Genomic DNA, 19,579 nt, shown 5'->3' with positions numbered 1-19,579 from the left:
ATGGAGCTTACGCGGGAACATTTCCGTGCAATAATTTTTCACAACTTTCGTCGAGGTTTATCTCAACAACAATGTCTCGCCGATCTTGTTTCTATTTATAAACTTGAAGCACCAAGTAAAACGACTATATATCGTTGGTATTCTGAGTTTCGCCGTGGACGTTCCTTTCTTACCACAGTCCCTTCTACTGGTCGGCGGTAACACAAGATAACATCGATGCTGTACGCCAGTTAATAAAAGAAGATAGACATGTGACATACGAGCAGATTCGGGCTTCTCTCAGCATTGGTATGACAGCCATTCAAACCATTTTACATGAAGAACTGGGTGTCAAGAAGTTAGTTTCGCGCTGGGTGCCCCACCGTTTGACCGAGGAACAAAAGTCGGCTCGTGTTAATTGGTGTCGATCTGCTCTGCAACGGTTCAATGGAGGCAGTTCAAATGCTGTCTACAATATCGTCTCTGGTGATGAATCGTGGATTTATTCATATGAGCCCGAAAGAAAACATCAATCGGCAGTTTGGGTCTTCGAAGGTGAGGTCAAGCCAACAAAAGTTATTCGCTCACGCAGCGTGTCGAAAAAAATGGTCGCTTCGTTTGTATCGAAAACTGGCCATGTGGCTACGATTCCATTACAAGAACAAAGGACGGTTACTGCTGATTGGTACACAACAGTTTGTTTGCCGGAAGTCGTAAGAGAACTTCGTAAAACTAACCCGAATCGTCGTATAATCCTTCACCACGATAATGCAAGCTCTCATACCGCTCGCAAAACAAGAACGTTTTTAAATATGGAAAACGTGGAGTTGATGGACCATCCTCCGTATAGCCCTGATCTGAGCCCCAATGATTATTTTACATTCCCAAGAATTAAAGATATGCTACGTGGTCAACGGTTTAGCGGCCCAGAAGAGGCGGTCGAAGCTTACAAATCAGCTGTTTTGACAGTATCCACTTCAGACTGGAATTACTGTTTCAATGATTGGTTTAATAGAATGAAAAAGTGCATTGAATGTCACGGAGACTACTTTGAAAAACAATAAAAGTAAATAATATTATGATATCTTTGTACTTTTTTCTATTCCCGATCATTTCGGTATCACCCTCGTATGTGTGCCCCCCTTATCAAATGGATTTCTATATAGCCAAAAAAATATGGGACTAACTTTTTTTTCTGTGGAATATACCTTTCTACCATACTGTAGATAAAATGATAAAGAAATTAAATTCGATAACAACTGCATCTTGAAAGCAGAACAGCTACCTAAAAAATTTAAACTACCTACTTAATAAGATTAAACAAAAATACTATTAACATAGAATTAAAAAATAATTTATTACATAAAAACCATAAAGATTTAATAAGCCAAGCTGGGCAAATTTCATTAGTTTTAAATAAGTTTCTAATAAGGCTCGATATTTAGTTATTTATTGTAAACATTGTTTTATTCTTTCAAAGTAGCAGCAACTTAACAAGTAATTTAAAAATGTAAATAAGTATAAAATAGTATGCATGAGATATAGGTATCTAATAATTAAAAATACTGAGTACTTAAAAAAGAGTGAATACTAAAATGCATATTTAATAAGAACATCCATAAAAGTAGGTACTTGCATTATTAGTATGAAGTGACATAACAATTTTTCCCTTTTTGCCCGTTGTCCGGTTCTGTGGTCCGGTCAACCGGACCACGGGAAATATTTTTTTTCTGTAGTACAGTTGGCCGGACTACGGAAGAATAATTTTTTTCCATAGTCCGGTTGACCGGACTACGGAAGATCTAGTTTAAACCCTTTAAGTTTTTATCAAGTTGACCTTTTTGTTTAAAATATTTAATTTTTTTTTTATTCTGACAGTTTGTTTTCCTGAAAAAACGATAGAAATGTTTACTGTTTCTTATGTTGGTTGCTATCTATCTATACGGCTTAGAAAATATTACTGAATTATGTCTCAACGTTTACACTACATTTCAAGGAAAAAGTGCTGCTATTTGATGGGCATCAGTATTACAAAAATTGTAGTTACAAAGATGGCTCGTTACTGTGGAGATGTAGCCCTTATAAAAAACTGAAATGCAAAGGATGATAAGCAAACACAAATCAGAGTTACAAAATGTAATAAACAAAATGTTTATACAGGGTGTTCAAAATTCGCGAAAAAAAAACATTATCCATAGTAAAAAGTCACGTAACCAACAAAGTTTCTATGGAAAATGATTTTTTTTTCTCTAATTTTGAAATTCTAATTTCGAAACTGAAATGGCTTAGATATGCTGCACATGTAGGTTTCGGCTTAGTATACCCTTTTTGCAACACCCTGTATTAAACGGGAAGATATACTAAATGACGATATAATAAGGCATATTTAATTGCAACTTTTAAACGAAGAAATTGATTTAGGCTATGCTTTGGAGAAGCTAGCAAATATAAGATAATTAGTAGGTAATATTTATTTTCCGTACCACGGGCAAAGAGGGAATTTAAATATTCAGTTTTTTCTTATTTCATTATACTTTCCATTGTTATTTTAAATCTCCTTTGATTGTATAGGTAAGGTAGGTACCTATAGTTACGTATATTAAAAGGCAACCGGAGCATGTAAAATATTATTTTTCAGAATGGTCACACTGGGTTTATAATTTTTTCGTTGCAGAACTACGGAAAATATTTTTTTCCCGTGGTCCGGTTGACCGGACAACAGAACCGTACGACGGGCAAAGAGGGCAATTTTTATGTTCCATAGTATTTTGTTCCATATTTTTAATATAATATAATATTATAAAAAAGAAGAATAGTTACTAAAACTAGTCACTAAAATCATCTGAATCACTGTCCTGTTTACCCCTGATAGTTTTCTTGCTCTGAATGTGCAAAATCTTCTGCTTCCGAGCCTCAGCCGGAGGCACTGTGAGGTCCCCAGAATACTCAATGACATCAGATCTGAAATATCAACATTGGTTTAAAATGATTAGGCCCAAATGAGCCGACCAAACGAACTCCAACAAACGGGTTACATTGACCTTGGTTGCTGCAATCTGCCCTGTCCTGTACTATATACCTATGTATGATAAATATCCATCTTGGGTGTTCGTTGGGCCAGTCTGTATGCAGCTTAATACAAACATAATATGTATCACTTTATTTACCTAGCAATTCTCCACTCCAATACTTCAGTTGTGAAATCATCCCTGTTACCAAGATCTGTGAAACCAACAATGAAGTCCTTTGTCTTGTTTTCCTTCACCAAACCAATAGTAGGGATCACTCTGATCTTCAGACGTCCTGAAATATTGAAAAGCAATTAACACAAAACAATAACAAAAATACTACCTATAATTACATACTTTTAGTTTTACAATATGGGTCTTTCTTTACAGCGTAAGATGCTTTGCAATATAGGTAGTCTATGACATGCAGACTTACAGACAAATTGTCCGAACCAAAAAAGTCAATAGATATTCATACATTTGCATCAATATAGGGTGTATGTACAATAACAATCCCACATGACCTGCCCTATCTTCAGTATTTATGGTAGTTCTTGCTCACTATGGATTACCATGTATAACAATTTTATCAGTGTACCTGTGAGGAATGGTGCCCTCTCAACGTCCAGCTTCACAAATCTGGTCTCTATGTGCTTTTTGGCCAACAGTTTGAGGTGCATGTCGACAATGGCACATCTCGGAGTGTCACTCTTGTAAAAGTGACACACCACATTCTCCGACTTGTTGCAGACAGTGAAGAACTCTTTCTCATCACCTATCTCTGTGTACTCTCCATGACCCTGTGAAGTAAAAATATTTATACTGTAGTTTTCAAAGACAATTATTAGTAAATAGGTTCATAATATTTTATCAAGCTATCAATATTACTTACATTAGCCATCCATTCTTGTTTCTTTGATGCCCTCTTCTTCATTTCAGCAATACGTTGCTGCCTTATCACCTCAATATCATCCTTGTCCAGTGCGTCTAATCTACACGTATACAAAAAAATAAATAAGTGTGGGTCATGTGTGGGTTGAAATTGTTTTGCTGTAGGTACCTTTATATGATTTGATAAATTTTATTTTCTTACCTTTCAAGTTCATTATCGAGTTGTTTTTCGACGTTTTGAGCGACTTGTGCTATAACTTGATCCATTGCGAAAACTGAAAAGGAAAAATAAGTAATGCTTTAGTATGAATCATGACAACGGCAAAGCATGGTTACTAAACAATGAATAACACCAACAAAATACCTTTTAAATTTACTGACGTTGGAGGAAAATGAAGCAGTGGCAGAAAAATATATGAAAAATAAGTTCCTTGTAAGATTTATCAAGTTTTATTCGATAATTTCAGATAAATAACAAACACCGCCTCGAAGAGAAACTTTTTCGTCCTTGGATTGGAGGCTTTGACTTGCTTTGCTTGACTGACAGCAACTTGACATTTGAGTTGGCTTGGCACCACAGACTAAATAGAGGCTTGGCACCTTGGCAGTCTTTCTTTGTCTTGTCTTTGGTTAGTATGGCAGTTGTTTTTTTTTGTATGTGTTGCCACACCTCTTGCACCAAGCAACAACCCTAACCCGCTAGAAGCGAGATTATAAATTATATATTGACAGTCAGATAGGTAGGTACCTAAAGAACAAGGCCTAATGATGTATACTCTGCACTCGGTATTTCCAATAGACGACAACTTTTCGAAATGCGTACAGACCGGCCAACGAACGGTTTCGTTGACCTTCGTTGCTGCAATCTGCCTTGTATTATGTATGATAAATATCCATCGTTGAGCGTTCATTGGGTCGGTCTGTACGCAGCTTAACGAGAGGAGATGAACAACAAGTTTTACTTCAGACCAAATACAAAGTGTGATACCTACGACGTCTGACACTGACAGGTGACTGACTGACATTACGTGAGTATGAGTACTATGAGTAGAAAACTAGAAAACTTGTTTACTTGTGTGTGTGTTGTACAAAGTAATAAGTAACTTCGTTTTATGTTTTTATTGAAATAATTTAGAGTTACTCCACTCAAATACCCATCCACCTACTTTTTAAAGGTAACCATCACATCAGCAGTTATAGATCTCAATATATATATAGAGCAGCAGTAAACAAGTTTTCACGGAACTTACGTGAAGTCATTGTACTTTTACTATCTTTCATAAAACTTGTTTATCGCTGCGGAGCGCTTACGAATGATTGCGATTAGACTTTGAACTCTATAATCGGACAACAAAAAGCAGTTGATTTAATTTTACTTTGTGTTTGTCATTCGGTGCGGCCGGTAGTGTCAGGATGGATCAGCTTCGCTTCGACGGTCGTGTGGCGGTGGTGACGGGCGCGGGCGGCGGGCTCGGCAAGGCCTACGCCCTGCTGCTGGGCTCGCGAGGCGCCAAGGTGGTCGTCAATGATCTCGGAGGCGCCCGGGATGGCGCTGGCAAATCTGCTAACTTCGCCGATGCTGTTGTTAAGGAAATTCAGGACAAAGGTCAGTGGAATAATTAATTATTTATAGGCTTATTGTTCGTTTGTGGCTTGTGGAAGTTATGAACATAAAAATCATTTGAATAATAAATGCATTGAAACCCAGGTAGCTTTGATTTTTTTGTGGCTATGAAGTTAAAATACAATGTAGTTAATGAACTTTTTTGTTTATACCTCAATTAATTGTCATAAAGTTAATAAGCTACTTTATTTGTATGTCCAGGACTGATTGATACACAGTAGGTATATGTAGAATTTTTTTTATGCTGTACCATGGGTCTTGGGTCCTATATGTTAGTTTTGTATTCTCCAACTTGCCCACCAAACATGAAGATAGTGAAAAAAACAGTCTTGGAGGAGGCCCATGTTCTGAAGTGTACTATTATGGACTAGTGCTAGTGTGTGGATATTTAGCATGTCTATTTGATACCTATAAGATTATACCTACCCTGAGCAATCTTGTTCTAGATAGGTACTAGGTAGTATAATTTACAGGCTGCTGTAAAGTAATTATCAGTTTGTGAGGTTACAGAAAATATTAGATTTGTTTCAGAGATTAGTCCTTGTTGTTTTAGTAACCTTCTTAATTATAATAGTATCATATCCCAGGCAGGACAGACCATGGTGATATCAGCCATTTTATATCTAGCCGCAATTAATCAAATTGTTATTACATTTAATTATTTACTATTGATTTTCTTCTCTATAGGTGGAGTTGCTGTGGCAGACTATAACTCAGTAGTTGAAGGTGAAAAAATCATCAAAACAGCTTTAGATAACTTTGGCCGAATTGATATCCTTATCAACAATGCTGGTATCCTTCGTGATAGAAGTTTTGCCAAGATATCTGAGCAGGTAAGCAAAGATTAAATCAATATGTACTTAAAGATTATATTATTATTATATTATTATATATATTACACCGAAAACATGAATAAAAATCTGTAAGAATAATATTTTGAAAATGATGTAAGGCTTGGTAAGCTGATCGGGCGAATTGGTGAATGATCAAGGTGTCTGGATTGATGTCTGCTTATACACTTGGTACTGTAAAGTTAAAGTCAATGTTCACAAAACACAGCTAGCAGTATAATTTTGAAAAACATTGTGCACATTGTCTTGATAAATCACATATAAAATATCACCACAGGTATATTGATCACCAAATAAGCAAGGGTCTACCCCAAACAAGATCAATCTAAACATTTCAAATTAAATTCTAATACCTTATTTTAAACAATTAAAACTATGTTTGATTCGTAGGACTGGGACCTGATCCAAGCGGTGCACGTGAAGGGTGCGTTCAAGACCACTCAGGCGGCGTGGGAGACCTTCAAGAAGCAGAAGTACGGCCGCGTCGTCATGACCTCCAGCAATGCGGGGCTGTTTGGGAACTTCGGACAGGCCAACTACAGGTGAATTCACATTTCTGTGTAAATGTAGTTATAAAAAAGTAGATTGACTAGCAAAAACTAAATGATTCTAAAAAATATGCATAGTATGTATTATTCAAATAAGATAAGACAATGAATGCAAAGATGTGGACAAAGATATGTTCATTATATAGTGCAGAGTTTACCAACTATGTTCATTAGGGGCCTGTAGTATCATTTATTAATTTGGGACTGGGTACCTACCTCACGTACCATTGGCTAACCTCTTGATGAATCACGGCAAATGACCCATATACCTACCTACCACTCTACCAGCACACTCTACTTATTATTATTGTAACAGTGAAAAATTCTACTTTTGTAGAGATGAAGCGTGTTTGTAACCAACAAAGTTAGAGTGACTTTACAGGCTGACGACAATGCATCTCTCCCTCATCTCTACACCACCACAAATTCCCCCTATACTGATTCTATCATTCTAATTACAGTGCCGCAAAGATGGGTCTGGTAGGCCTAATGAACACCCTCTCCATCGAGGGCGCCAAGTACAATGTGAAGGTGAACACGATCGTGCCCACGGCCGCGTCGCGCCTCACCGAGGACATCCTGCCTCCGGAGATGTTCGACGCAATGAAGCCCGACCTCATCGCTCCCGTTGTGGTCAGTCTTTTGTTTTTATTGGTGTCTATGATTGTGTTCGTTTATTTTATCTGCAACTTTTTTTGTATGCTGCCAGTAGGTAAAAATACTCATTTTTAGGGTTCCGTAGCCAAAATGGCAAAAACGGAACCCTTATAGTTTCGTCATGTCCGTCTGTCCGTCTGTCCGTCTGTCCGTCTGTCACAGCCGATTTACACGGAAACTATAAGTACTACAGTGATGAAATTTGATGGGAATATGTGTTGTATGAACCGCTACAAAAATATGACACTAAATAGTAAAAAAAAGAATTGGGGGTGGGGCCCCCCATACATGTAACTGAGGGATGAAATTTTTTTTTTCGATGTACATACCCGTGTGGGGTATCAATGGAAAGGTCTTTTAAAATGATATAAAGTTTTCTAAAAAACATTTTTCTTAAAGTGAACGGTTTTTGAGATATCAGCTCTCAAAGTCGTAAAAAGTATGTCCCCCCCCCTCTATTTTTATAACTACGGGGTATAAAATTCTAAAAAAAATAGAGGTGATGCATGCTAATTAACTCTTTCAACGATTTTTGGTTTGATCAAAGTATCTCTTATAGTTTTTGAGATAGGTTGATTTAAGCTACGGAACCCTTTGTGCGCGAGCCCGACTCGCACTTGGCCGGTTTTTAAAATTTCTGCTGAAGTTTTGTTAATATTTTTTTATAGTTCAATTGCACCACTAGAATTTAATAAAAGAATGACTTGACTTGACCTCGCGACCTCACGTCCTGTGGTGGTCCGCCAAATAAACTTTTTGTTTGCATTTAAATTACTTTGTGAACTAATGTGTATTATTTTATTCTCCATATCATGTTATACTTTCTGTTACTTTTGCCCGCCAACGTAACTTTAGATTAAAGACGTAACATATCATACTATCCTCTCTCCTTTGCATTATGAAAAGTTCACTCTCAATTTCTGAAGCTTTATCAAACAAATTCTTGTAAATTATGCCTCAAACATAGCTCTTGTTTCCAGGCATACATGGTGCACGAGTCGTTCCCGGACTCGGGCAACATCATCGACTCCACGCTAGGGTTTGCCACCAAGACGCACCTCGTGCGCGGCGACGGCGCTCCACTCAGGTATAATAATAAACACTGAATACTTCTGACCCCAAGCTTAGAATAAACACTAAAAACCCTTGGCCCTAAAGTTTAGATTGGTCGTATTTGAAGTGAAATATTGAATGTAACTCGCGAGTCATGTGTTGAGATGATAATTAAACGTGTCAATCACTCCCTAGAGTTGGATTCGACTAGGTACTTTCGACACACTAATGCCATGGTTTTGCATTACATCAATTGCCACTATTTAGTTGAGACTTGTTACCGAGTTAACTACACCTTAAGAAATCAGAGAGCATGTCTTTTTTCCCACAGGTAGTCATTATACAGACATTGTGAAACAGGCCCTCAGTCTTCTATACTAAAACTTTCATAATTTCTCTTCCACCTCACAGAAGCAAACCCTCCGACCCGGTGACCATAGAGTCGGTGAAGCAGCACTGGGCGGACGCGGTCAACATGACCGGCGCCAAGCACGTCGAGAAACTCACTGATGTCACGCTCGACTTGGTGCAGAAGCTGCAGGTCAGTGATAACATTACATTTCAGAACTTGTTACACCATGCAGAGTTCCTTTCCCATGCTACCCATACATAATAGTCCGTCCGGCGCTATTGAGATACTTTGCTGGCGGCTCACAAGCTAGACAACCACACTATCGATGGTTGTGATAATATCTATATATATGTAAAACTATGATAAGCTTTGTAGGTGAAGTTTAGGTACTAGTGTTTACTGGAATATTTTCTACTAGTGTTTTGGGTCATTTTAACGCGATCAGGAATGCACGGAAGAAACGGTTTCTCAACATAGAACAGCGGTTCATTTATCGGTATTATAATTTGTCTACGTACTTATACATGGTTTATAATGTTTATGTGTATGGTTAGAACTAATGAGTGATATTTGTTTATACTAGGACTTCGATGAGAGGGTGAAGTTGGACGCGAAGGTGGGCCGCGAGTCGTACTGGACCACCTACAACTACAATGCCAAGGACCTCTTCACGTACGCACTCGGAGGTAACTTACTCTATTTACCAACTTATCATAGAGTCTTACACGTTATCACCAATTTTATTATTGTGGCATAATGTTATGATACTTTGATAATGAACTTCAGAATCGTTATTTATTATACATTTTAGGTTTTTTAATATAAATATTAATGCTCGTAAAGTACCTAAATACCTAGATAACTAGAAATTTTTACTGCTACTCAATAAATAATCTTATACGATCAAGATTATCATTATTACATATTCACACTTCACGATGATATTTTTGAATTCCAAAGATACCGTATCTTTTGTCTTGTAATAAAATATCAGCAGTAAAATTATCTACTTATTGTTTCTTATTTAAACTGATAAATGGCTGTGTTTTTGCGGGGGGTGCCTGTAATAATAGCCATTATTTTAGAGTTTTAGGTTTAGATTACAATTACTTACAGGAATGATAGATAGAGAATGGGGTGCCATGGCGCAGTGGTTAGTGCAGGAGACATAATTATGTATCTGGGGGCACGGCAGTGCCACCACCAAGTCGAGCAAAAAAGCGGCACGGCCGTACCATCCTGTAACTTCGTTGGATAAAACTAGAAGACTGAATTTTCACTAACCATGCAGGCATTGTAAAGACACGGTATATTTCAAATTTCATTCAATTTGAACCAGTAGTTTAATGATTTTAACGGGTCAAAGTTTCTTAATTTTGTCACTCACTGACTGACTCACCGATCATAAAAATTCTAAGGCACTTCTAGCAGACCTAGAAGCTTCAAATTTGGGATATAAGTAGTGTTTGTTGTATGAACCAAGGAAAAACTAAAAAAAATATTATCACTACCGTGCCCCCACCAAATCGAGTAATTTTTTTCAATTTTGGTCTAGTTTTCTAGATAGGTATATACCTACATAACTGCTTAAATAATTTCATAATCACATATCACCAAGTAAATATAGGCGCACGGTAGTGCCCCTGCCAAATCGAGCAAAAAATTCCCGTCATGCAAATTAAATCCGCAAAGGATGGATTACCTAATACCTACCTACGGACAAAGCACATCAGGCTACCAGTGCTACCACTTATAGTCAAATTTTCTTAATGTACAATGAACTTTGTGTATTAGAAACTAAGGTTGAGATTTAATTAGGGAAATTTGATGCAGTACGAAGTATCAAAGTTACGTTTATTCTATCTATCTATCTATCTAGATCTATTCATTACGTACATTACGTAGCCAAAAATAAAGATTATTGAATCTTACCTCAAGTTTGCGATTTATGTAGGTAGGTACCTACCAAACTAAGTTAACGCACCTACGTACCTAAAAGGTACCGAAAAGAAAAAAAACTGTCTACAAAATACAAAAAGAAATGAGATCCCATCAAAAACAATACTTGTCTGAGTTACGAGACTTGTTTTTTTTGACAAGTATTGTTTTTGATGGGATACATTTTACGATTTCAATGTGGCAACATGCCTGTATACATACAATATCATATTATGTGGAGAGTGACAGGGCAAACCGGAAGATACGGTTGTCGTGTAATATAAATAAGATTACGATTGAAGGAAATTAGACTATTTATATAAATTATGATTAATCAATAACCCATAATCCCCCCCACAGTCGGCGCATCCGTGCGCAACCCCACCGACCTGCGCTTCTTATACGAGTCGCACGAGCAGTTCGCGGCGCTGCCCACGTTCTTCATCCTCGCGGGCATGTGCCTGCAGGCGCCCGTGCTGCCCGCCGCCATGCCGCCCGGCAAGCACGCCGACTTCACCAACGTGAGTATACAGTACTCACTAGTCACAAGTAGAGTGAGGAGCTGAAGGGGTAGCACGAAGCGCAATTAAGACGTGACAAAAGTTTTGCACCGCGCTCACTCACATCGCGCAGCCTCAAGAGCGAGCGCGACGGAGAACTTTTGTCACATCTTAAATGCAGCCCACGTTCTTCATGTGCAGACTTAACTTAAACCTATTTCTTCTTCGATTATGACGGACGAGGAAAGTATGTAGAGTGACGAATAGTTCGTGTAATGTCTTAAACCTGACCTTCAAATACCTAATGTACAACTCCAGTTCATTGGCATGATCGGCATGGATTATTCATTATTCAAATCATTTTAATCACATTTGCATTTGGGCAGCTTTTCTTTCTAATTTAAAGATAGATTTTTTTATTTCATACTGTCGGAATTGCAATTACCAACTTATTTGTTTACCGGTAAATTAAACCGCAAAAAATATTACCTGTACCTGTAACCGAAAATATGTATACATACATTTATGCTCACGACTGTAATCCCTGTTGGTGACAACCCCGTCACCCGCTTTTTGCTGAACATTAGTACCTACTCACGTCACGTGCACTGTTTTCTTTCACCGTAAAGATTAGGTACGTGGTAAATATACTTTTTTTTAATTTAACATCTACACCTAATTCACCCCCCAGATCCTGCACGGCGAGCAGTACCTAGAGTTCGTGGGCGACTACCCGGGCACGGACGGCGAGTTCACGACGCGCACGTACGTGGCCGACGTGCTGGACAAGGGAACCGCGGCCATCGGGATTGTTAACAGTGAGTTGAAATTTGCTTGGCGGTTTTGGGTGGAGATGCTACGTTTTTCGATTACATAAGCTGCATTCCCAGTAGACTCGTAAGGCGTAGAATTAACGCAATACTAATAAACTGAGAACACTCGGCATGCTAAACCGATTCGCAGCTGATACAGTCGGGGCTAACAGTTTGCCTACTGGGAACGCTGCAATTTGGTAGATTTGTGCATAAGTTTTCAATTTGCAGTAACTGTTTACTAATAACAAATACTCAATGTAACCTACCCTATTTCATTAGAGTTTTTTATTATTTTAGATGAGAACCCAATCTTCAATGATCTATAATGCATAGATAACATGCGCGCGCAACTATGCGCTCTGTATCTTATTGTTGCACTCGTTGTGGTTAAAGGTTACCAGATAAAATATTTCTCGTATTATTTTGTTATTGTGCACTTGTGGATTTGTAGACTGATGTACGCACATGCTATATGTAGGTAGATGTAGTGTCTTTGAATACCTATACAAACTTATAGCAGGTGGTGGTACTTTACTATCCATCTCAGAATTCATTAGTTTTCTGACACATATTAAAATTGATTAAATAAGTGTAGTGTAACTAAAAGCCGGATTACGTATCTCTTATCTTATCAACAGAATTCAGTTGTTAACGACAGCAATAGCGTAATACTACCTACAACAAAACAACAAATACTGAACATTAATAAAACGATAACATAATTACTTATAGGTATCCTAACATCAATAATTTACTATGCATAACGTTGAATATCGAATTGGCTTAGCTGTAAGGGTAGACTAAGTTATTGAAATAAATAAATCTATTTGTAGAGGCAAAGGCGCTCTTACACCATAACTAGTTAACAGTTTTACCCCCAGTGTCACCATACTCTGTTAGATCATAACAAGGGATTAGTGGTTGACTTTTGACACATCTGTCAAGAATTTAATATGTCTATGTAACTATCTAACAGACTTTAGTGAAACGAGGCATTTGTCTCCGAACAAATATCAACACTATTCCACTCCCCTGGCGAAGTTTACCAAGACCGCCAGCTCATCTATCGCACCAACATATTATGTATATTCAAATATCTACCTCTATTGTTTATCACCGACAAGCTAAGAAGAAAACCCGTCTGTGTGCTCTTCTACGATTAAAACAAGAACTACAAAAAATTATGCTCCTCTCCCCAGGCGAAGTCTACCAAGACCGTCAGCTGGTCTACCGCACGCAACAGCACATATTCGTGGTGGGGCAGGGCGGGTTCGGCGGGCCGCGCGCCTCCGCCGCCGCCGTCCCCGTGCAGCCCGTGCCCAAGAGGAAGCCTGATGCTGTGGTGGAACAGACCACTGCTGAGGACCAGGCTGCTATCTACAGGTTTGTGGGGGTTGAAGGTTTTGTTCTCCTGTTAGGTTAGGTGCCCAAAAGGAAGCCTGATGCCCTGGTGTAGCTGCTATATACAGATAGCTATATACACCGTTAAGGAATTTTCTCACATGAAGAGTGCGATTCGGAGTGCTTCCTCGCCGCAATAGACTCTGCACTAAAAAGTGACCTTTCATAACACAGGTATCACCTTTTTCTTATCTGAGGCTAATTGCCTAATTACTCAAAAATTTAAGGACTCCTCAAGAAGGTACTTGAGGTCCCTGTTGCAGGTGTTAATTGTAAATCTAACATCTTATCTCCTACTTCCCTTTTTACACACTTTACATCTAATAATTAATCACATTATCACCAGGTTGTCCGGAGACCTGAACCCGCTGCACATCGACCCCTCCGTGGCGGGCGCCATGGGTCACCCCAAGCCCATCCTGCACGGACTCTCCTCGCTAGGGTTCTCCGCACGGCATGTGCTGGCCAAGTGAGTGTTGTTTATCATATTGATACATAAAAAATACCATGGAGTTCTTGCTTAAATGATACCTGAATTGAAGTAGTCCATTGATAGGGAGACGGAGCGCTACATTGTATTAGCGTAAAAGTGGACATCAAAATCGACAGCGCTATAGATATTATCGATTCTATCCGCAGGGCTATACTATTGTTTTTGCCTCACCTATCCTATGGATTTTCATTTAATTAATCGACCGACAACACTACCGCTTCTGTAAAGAGAGCAACTACCATTATTACAAAATGATATTCATTTGTTTTTGTAGGATTTACCAAAACTTTTAATATCTAACATTATTACATTTTGATGAATACCATTTATCGTCAGATACGGCGGCAACGACCCCCAGAACGTGCGCGCTGTCAAGGCTCGCTTCAACAAGACGGTCCTCCCTGGGCAGACGCTCGTCACCGAGATGTGGCTCGAGGGCAAGCGAGTGCACTTCCAGACCAAGATCAAGGAGAACGGAAACGCCGCTATTGGTGGTTAGTATGAGATGATTCGTTATCAAACCAATCAGCGACCAGGGACGGTGCTGCAGACGCTCGGCACGGATTTGTGCACTTCCAGACCAAGATCAAGGAGAACGGCAACGTCGCTATTGGCGGTTAGTAGTTCATGATTCGTTATCAACCAATCAGCGACCAGGGACGGTGCTGCAGACGCTCGGCACGGATATGTGCACTTCCAGACCAAGATCAAGGAGAACGGGAACGTCGCTATTGGCGGTTAGTAATTCATGATTCGTTATCAACCAATCAGCGACCAGGGACGGTGCTGCAGACGCTCGGCACGGATATGTGCACTTCCAGACCAAGATCAAGGAGAACGGGAACGTCGCTATTGGCGGTTAGTAGTTCATGATTTGTTATTAGCCAATCATCGCCCAGGGACGGTGCTGCCGGGGCAGACACTCGTCACAGAGATGTGGCTTGAGGGCAAGCGCGTGCACTTCCAGACCAAGATCAAGGAGAACGGGAACGTCGCTATTGGTGGTTAGTAGTTCATGATTCGTTATCAACCAATCAGCGACCAGGGACGGTGCTGCCGGGACAGACACTCGTCACGGAGATGTGGCTGGAGGGCAAGCGCGTGCACTTCCAGACCAAGATCAAGGAGAACGGAAACGTCGCTATTGGTGGTTAGTAGTTCATGATTCGTTATCAGCCAATCAGCGACCAGGGACGGTGCTGCGGGACAGACGCTCGTCACGGAGATGTGGCTGGAGGGCAAGCGCGTGCACTTCCAGACCAAGATCAAGGAGAACGGGAACGTCGCTATTGGTGGTTAGTATGAGATGATAGATGATGACCAACCCGCACTAGGCCAGTGTGGTGGACTAGGCCTAAAAACCCTTCCTTCATTGGAAGGCGACCCGTGCCCCAGCAGTGGGGAAGTGATGGGTCGTGATGATGATGAGATGATTCGTTATCAACCAATCATCAACCAGGGTATAGGATGTTGGAAGAGCACCACTACAATCTGATCATGATTATGTCCTGTTGGTCGTATCATTCACTTAATTTTCGTGGTCATCTAACCATTACTGTAGCAAGAGTGCAGTAGTAGGTAGATATGTCTATAAGCTTTGTATCAAATTCAAATTCAAAAAATTTCAAATTCAAATGGTTTAATCGACGTAAAATTTTACAATTATTTGTCGATAGTCATCTACCACCATTTCACAAAGGCCCCGTCATTGAGAAGGAAAGAAATGGCGAAAGAAACTCCTCGAGCATCTTTTCAACTTTTTCCTTATAATCTATTACAATTTTTACTTATATCTAGTACCTACAATTTTACTTAAGTACCTATATCCATTTCATTTTTTCAATAGCCTTAGCTGAGGTGGACAAGACCACGCGTTTTTGTCGTTTAAATAATCATTTATACTATAGTAAGCTTTACTACATAATGTAGCTTTAACATAATCCTTAAATTTTTGCTCAGTAAGGTTTATTGCTTCATTTGATAATTTATTATAAAAACGTATACAGTTCCCCATGAATGATGTGTTTGTTTTCGAAAGTCTGAGTGTGGGGAAAAGCAACTTATTTTTGTTTCTGGTCTCAATACCGTGAGTGGCTCCTACTTTACTAAATGAATTTAAGTTTTTACGAACATACATAATATTTTCATAGATATATTGGCATGGAACAGTTAGTATACCTATTTCCTTAAACGTATCTCTTAATGAAATTCTAGACCCTAATACATATATGGCTCGAATTGAAAGAAAGAAAGAAAGAAAGAAAGAAAATTTATTTATTTCTAACACACACAGAAACAACACATACATTTACAAGAAAAAGTTAATAAAGTAAATAAAAAAATAAGTAATTAAAAGAATGTTGCTTCTCGGTGCTGAAATGGGTTCTAGTTCAGCTTGATGCTATGGCAGGTACTAAACCACACCATAGCGCTGGTTTTCAACTAGAACCCCTGGGTGAAGTCACGGACTGACTTGACATACAAAAAAAAAAAAACATAAAAAATAACAAACAGAATAAAAAACAATTGCTCGTTTTTGCAGAACAAAGATTTGATTAATGTCAGCCGCTCGTCCCCACAATAGAATTCCGTAAGACATAACACTATGAAAATAACTAAAATACACAAGCCTGGCTGTATCTACATCTGTTAACTGTCTAATGGTTCTAACCGCATAAGCTGCAGAACTCAATCTACCGGCTATCCTCTCAATATGGGGTCCCCATTGCAACTTTGAGTCAATTGTAATACCCAGGAATACCGTTTCATTTACTAACTCTAGCTTATCGTTATTCAATGTCAAATATGTCTCTACTTGTCTTACATTAGGCAAAGTGAATTTAATACATTTTGTTTTCTTGGAGTTAAGAGCTAAATTATTTACAGTGAACCAATTAGCAACTATGGAAAGAGTACTGTTTGCATTGTCAAAATTGACTTCTTGTCGCTTCAACTTAAATATAAGTGAAGTATCATCAGCAAACAGTACTATCTCACATAATTTATCTACCAAAAACGGTAAATCGTTAACATATACAAGAAACAAGAATGGTCCTAAAATCGAGCCTTGGGGAACACCCATACTGACAGGACAGCCAGCCGAACGCACTCCATTTATGTCAACTAGTTGAGTTCTGTTGCTCAAGTATGATTCCAATAATGTAAGAGCTTTGCCAGTTAGCCCATAATATTTAAGTTTCATAAGTAGAGTGGCATGATCCACACAATCAAATGCTTTCGATAGATCGCAAAATACACCCACAGCATCAAGACGTTCCTCCCAAGCACTAAATATGTGTTTGACCAACGCGACACCAGCGTCAGTTGTAGATCGACCTTTGGTGAAACCGAACTGTTGGTTATGGAGAAGGCCGTGAATACTAAAGTGCGAAAGCATTTGATGCAGCATAATTTTTTCAAATATTTTACTCAGTACTGGCAAAACTGATACAGGCCTAAAATTATTGGGATCATTTTTCTCACCAGATTTAAAAAGCGGTATTAGTTTACTAAGTTTCATCAAATCGGGGAATACACCGACCTCAATGCATCTGTTAAAAAGATTAGCCAGGTGGGGTGCTAGGATATCAATAACATGACTAATAACTTTAACGGACATGCCCCATAAATCTTCTGTCATTTTTAAATTTAATTCTTTATAAGTGGTAATTATGGTCTGTGTATTTATACCATGAAATTGAAAGTCGAGATCGCAAGGCGGTGCATTCCCTCTTAGCAAACGTTCAGCTTCAGCGCAAGATGAGTCAAGGTTCTCAGTTGTAGCTATCGGTATACTACGGAAAAAATCTTCAAAGACGGAAGCCACTTCTTCACTAGATGAAACAATTTTATCATTAATTTTAAGTTCAAAATTTAAATCACGTGGTTTATTCTTCCCGGTTTCAGTATTAATGATATTCCATACGGTTTTAATCTTGTTATTAGAGTTTTTAATCTTTCTATTTATATAATCTGATTTAGCTTGGTGGCAAACGGCTTTGAATATCTTTGTATCGTCATGAGTAAATGTACGCTGTTCATAGAGATCATATAATTTACGTCTGCTCTTATAAATTCCATCAGTTTCCATCTTCCAACATTCGTATCTTCATATTTGGGCTTTGAATTTATTTTCTGCTTCACTATTCAAACCTTATAAAATTTAATCATATAGACTTGTATAGTCTGCCAAAATGTTACTGCGATTTCAGTCAATTTACAACAGGCCTAACATAAATATATTAACATTCCTCTCCAGGCGCCTACGTGGACCTCAAGAACGTAGTGACATCGGGCACGGCCGCGCCCGCCGCCGAGCCCGTCTCATCAGGCGCCTCACTCAAGAGCGACGCCATCTTCAAGAAGATCCAGGACGCCATCAAGGACAACCCCGCCAAGGCCAAGGCCATCAACGCGGTCTACCAGTACAACATTACTGAGAACGGAAAAACTGTTAAACAATGGAGTGGGTATAGATTTTTTGTGTTATGTTATCTAGCAAGTTAGTAGTAGGCAAAGTGGTGTCTAGTTCGAACAGTTTACTTGAAACGAAGCTTTAACTAAAGCTGGTGCGTTCATAGTAATCTCAGTATCTACTGCATTGTCAATATACATTTAGTGCTTTGTTATCACGTCATGATCAACCAAAGATATTAATACACAAGCATAACCTGTGATCGCACCACGCGCCAGCTTTCGTTAACCGATCTGCAGCAGTTAATGAGATTCAAGTTCCCAAATAGGTGTTAAAATGACCCCATATTTACAATGCTCCTATTCTTTCCAGCTCTTGACCTCAAGACCCCCGCGGCCTACGAAGGAGCACCAAAGTCCGGCAAAGCCGACACGACCATGACAGTAGGAGACTCAGTGCTAGTTGACATTGCAGCCGGCACCCTAAAGCCACAAGTGGCCTACTTGAATGGGAAACTGAAGATCAGTGGCAACCTTATGCTGGCTCAGAAGCTAGGGCCCCTGCTCCAGAGCGAGTCCAAACTGTAAGAAATACTGTGATCATGAAATGGAAATGTGGGACCTTGTTTATAAGCAAAATTATACCACCCAGTAGATACCTATGAGCTGCTCATTGCATCAAGAGTGTGTTTGCACTATGCACTAGTAGGCTAACAATGACTGGTCTTTATTTAGTAACTTTATTATTGGTCGCATTTGATTGGTGCATACCAAAACAATAAAAACACTATGGTGATGCCATCTATTACCACTTTCTGTTGTTTTAATAAGTTGAGAGATTTCTCTTATTCCAAATAGCTTTTACTAAAAAATTACTAAGTTTTATTAAACTCATTTATTGCTGAAATGTTAGTATTGTAGAGTTAATTGCAATATTATTTTTATTTTGGTTGGGTGCATATTTATACTATAAAATTATTATGAATGTTAAGTTTAAATTGTATATTAATTAAGGAGTTATTTGTAGGTGAAGGAATATACAGATTTTTACACAAA

The 19,579-nt window shown here is 38.8% G+C and overlaps 2 protein-coding genes across 5 annotated transcripts; one reads left to right on the top strand and one right to left on the bottom strand.

The window, feature by feature from the left end:
• Positions 1-1,317: 1,317 nt before the first annotated feature.
• LOC105391368 (thioredoxin domain-containing protein 9) lies at positions 1,318-4,406 on the bottom strand. Of its 2 annotated transcripts, none has more exons than XM_048627890.1 (7): positions 4,243-4,406; positions 4,081-4,153; positions 3,880-3,979; positions 3,586-3,787; positions 3,147-3,282; positions 2,729-2,940; positions 1,318-1,642 (listed from the first exon to the last, which is right to left on the bottom strand). In XM_048627890.1, exons 2-6 carry the CDS (start codon positions 4,143-4,145, stop codon positions 2,805-2,807), a joined length of 639 nt encoding a protein of 212 aa, XP_048483847.1. In that variant the 5' UTR covers positions 4,146-4,153; positions 4,243-4,406; the 3' UTR covers positions 1,318-1,642; positions 2,729-2,804. The 2 variants fall into 2 exon arrangements, with proteins under 2 accessions (XP_048483847.1, XP_048483848.1); XM_048627891.1 differs by having other exon boundaries at positions 1,318-1,647; positions 2,749-2,940.
• Positions 4,407-4,916: 510 nt separating this feature from the next.
• On the top strand, positions 4,917-19,579 carry LOC105391367 (peroxisomal multifunctional enzyme type 2). 3 transcript variants are annotated; one of them, XM_048627754.1, is made up of 15 exons: positions 4,917-5,053; positions 5,285-5,484; positions 6,190-6,335; positions 6,744-6,895; positions 7,363-7,534; positions 8,539-8,645; positions 9,023-9,152; positions 9,547-9,649; positions 11,262-11,422; positions 12,093-12,219; positions 13,416-13,599; positions 13,964-14,086; positions 14,447-14,604; positions 18,369-18,575; positions 18,897-19,579. In XM_048627754.1, the coding sequence occupies exons 2-15, from the start codon at positions 5,292-5,294 to the stop codon at positions 19,109-19,111; spliced, it is 2,178 nt and encodes a 725-aa protein (XP_048483711.1). In that variant the 5' UTR covers positions 4,917-5,053; positions 5,285-5,291; the 3' UTR covers positions 19,112-19,579. The 3 variants fall into 3 exon arrangements, with proteins under 3 accessions (XP_048483711.1, XP_048483712.1, XP_048483713.1); XM_048627755.1 differs by lacking the exon at positions 4,917-5,053 and adding an exon at positions 15,157-15,260 and having other exon boundaries at positions 5,247-5,484; positions 14,447-14,500; XM_048627756.1 differs by lacking the exon at positions 4,917-5,053 and adding an exon at positions 15,011-15,114 and having other exon boundaries at positions 5,247-5,484; positions 14,447-14,500.

Source organism: Plutella xylostella, chromosome 19, assembly GCF_932276165.1.
Source record: "Plutella xylostella chromosome 19, ilPluXylo3.1, whole genome shotgun sequence".
NCBI classification, from domain to species: Eukaryota; Metazoa; Arthropoda; class Insecta; order Lepidoptera; family Plutellidae; genus Plutella; species Plutella xylostella.
The sequence above is the reverse complement of the archived record's forward strand: the minus strand, read 5'-3'. Positions and strand labels throughout refer to the sequence as shown.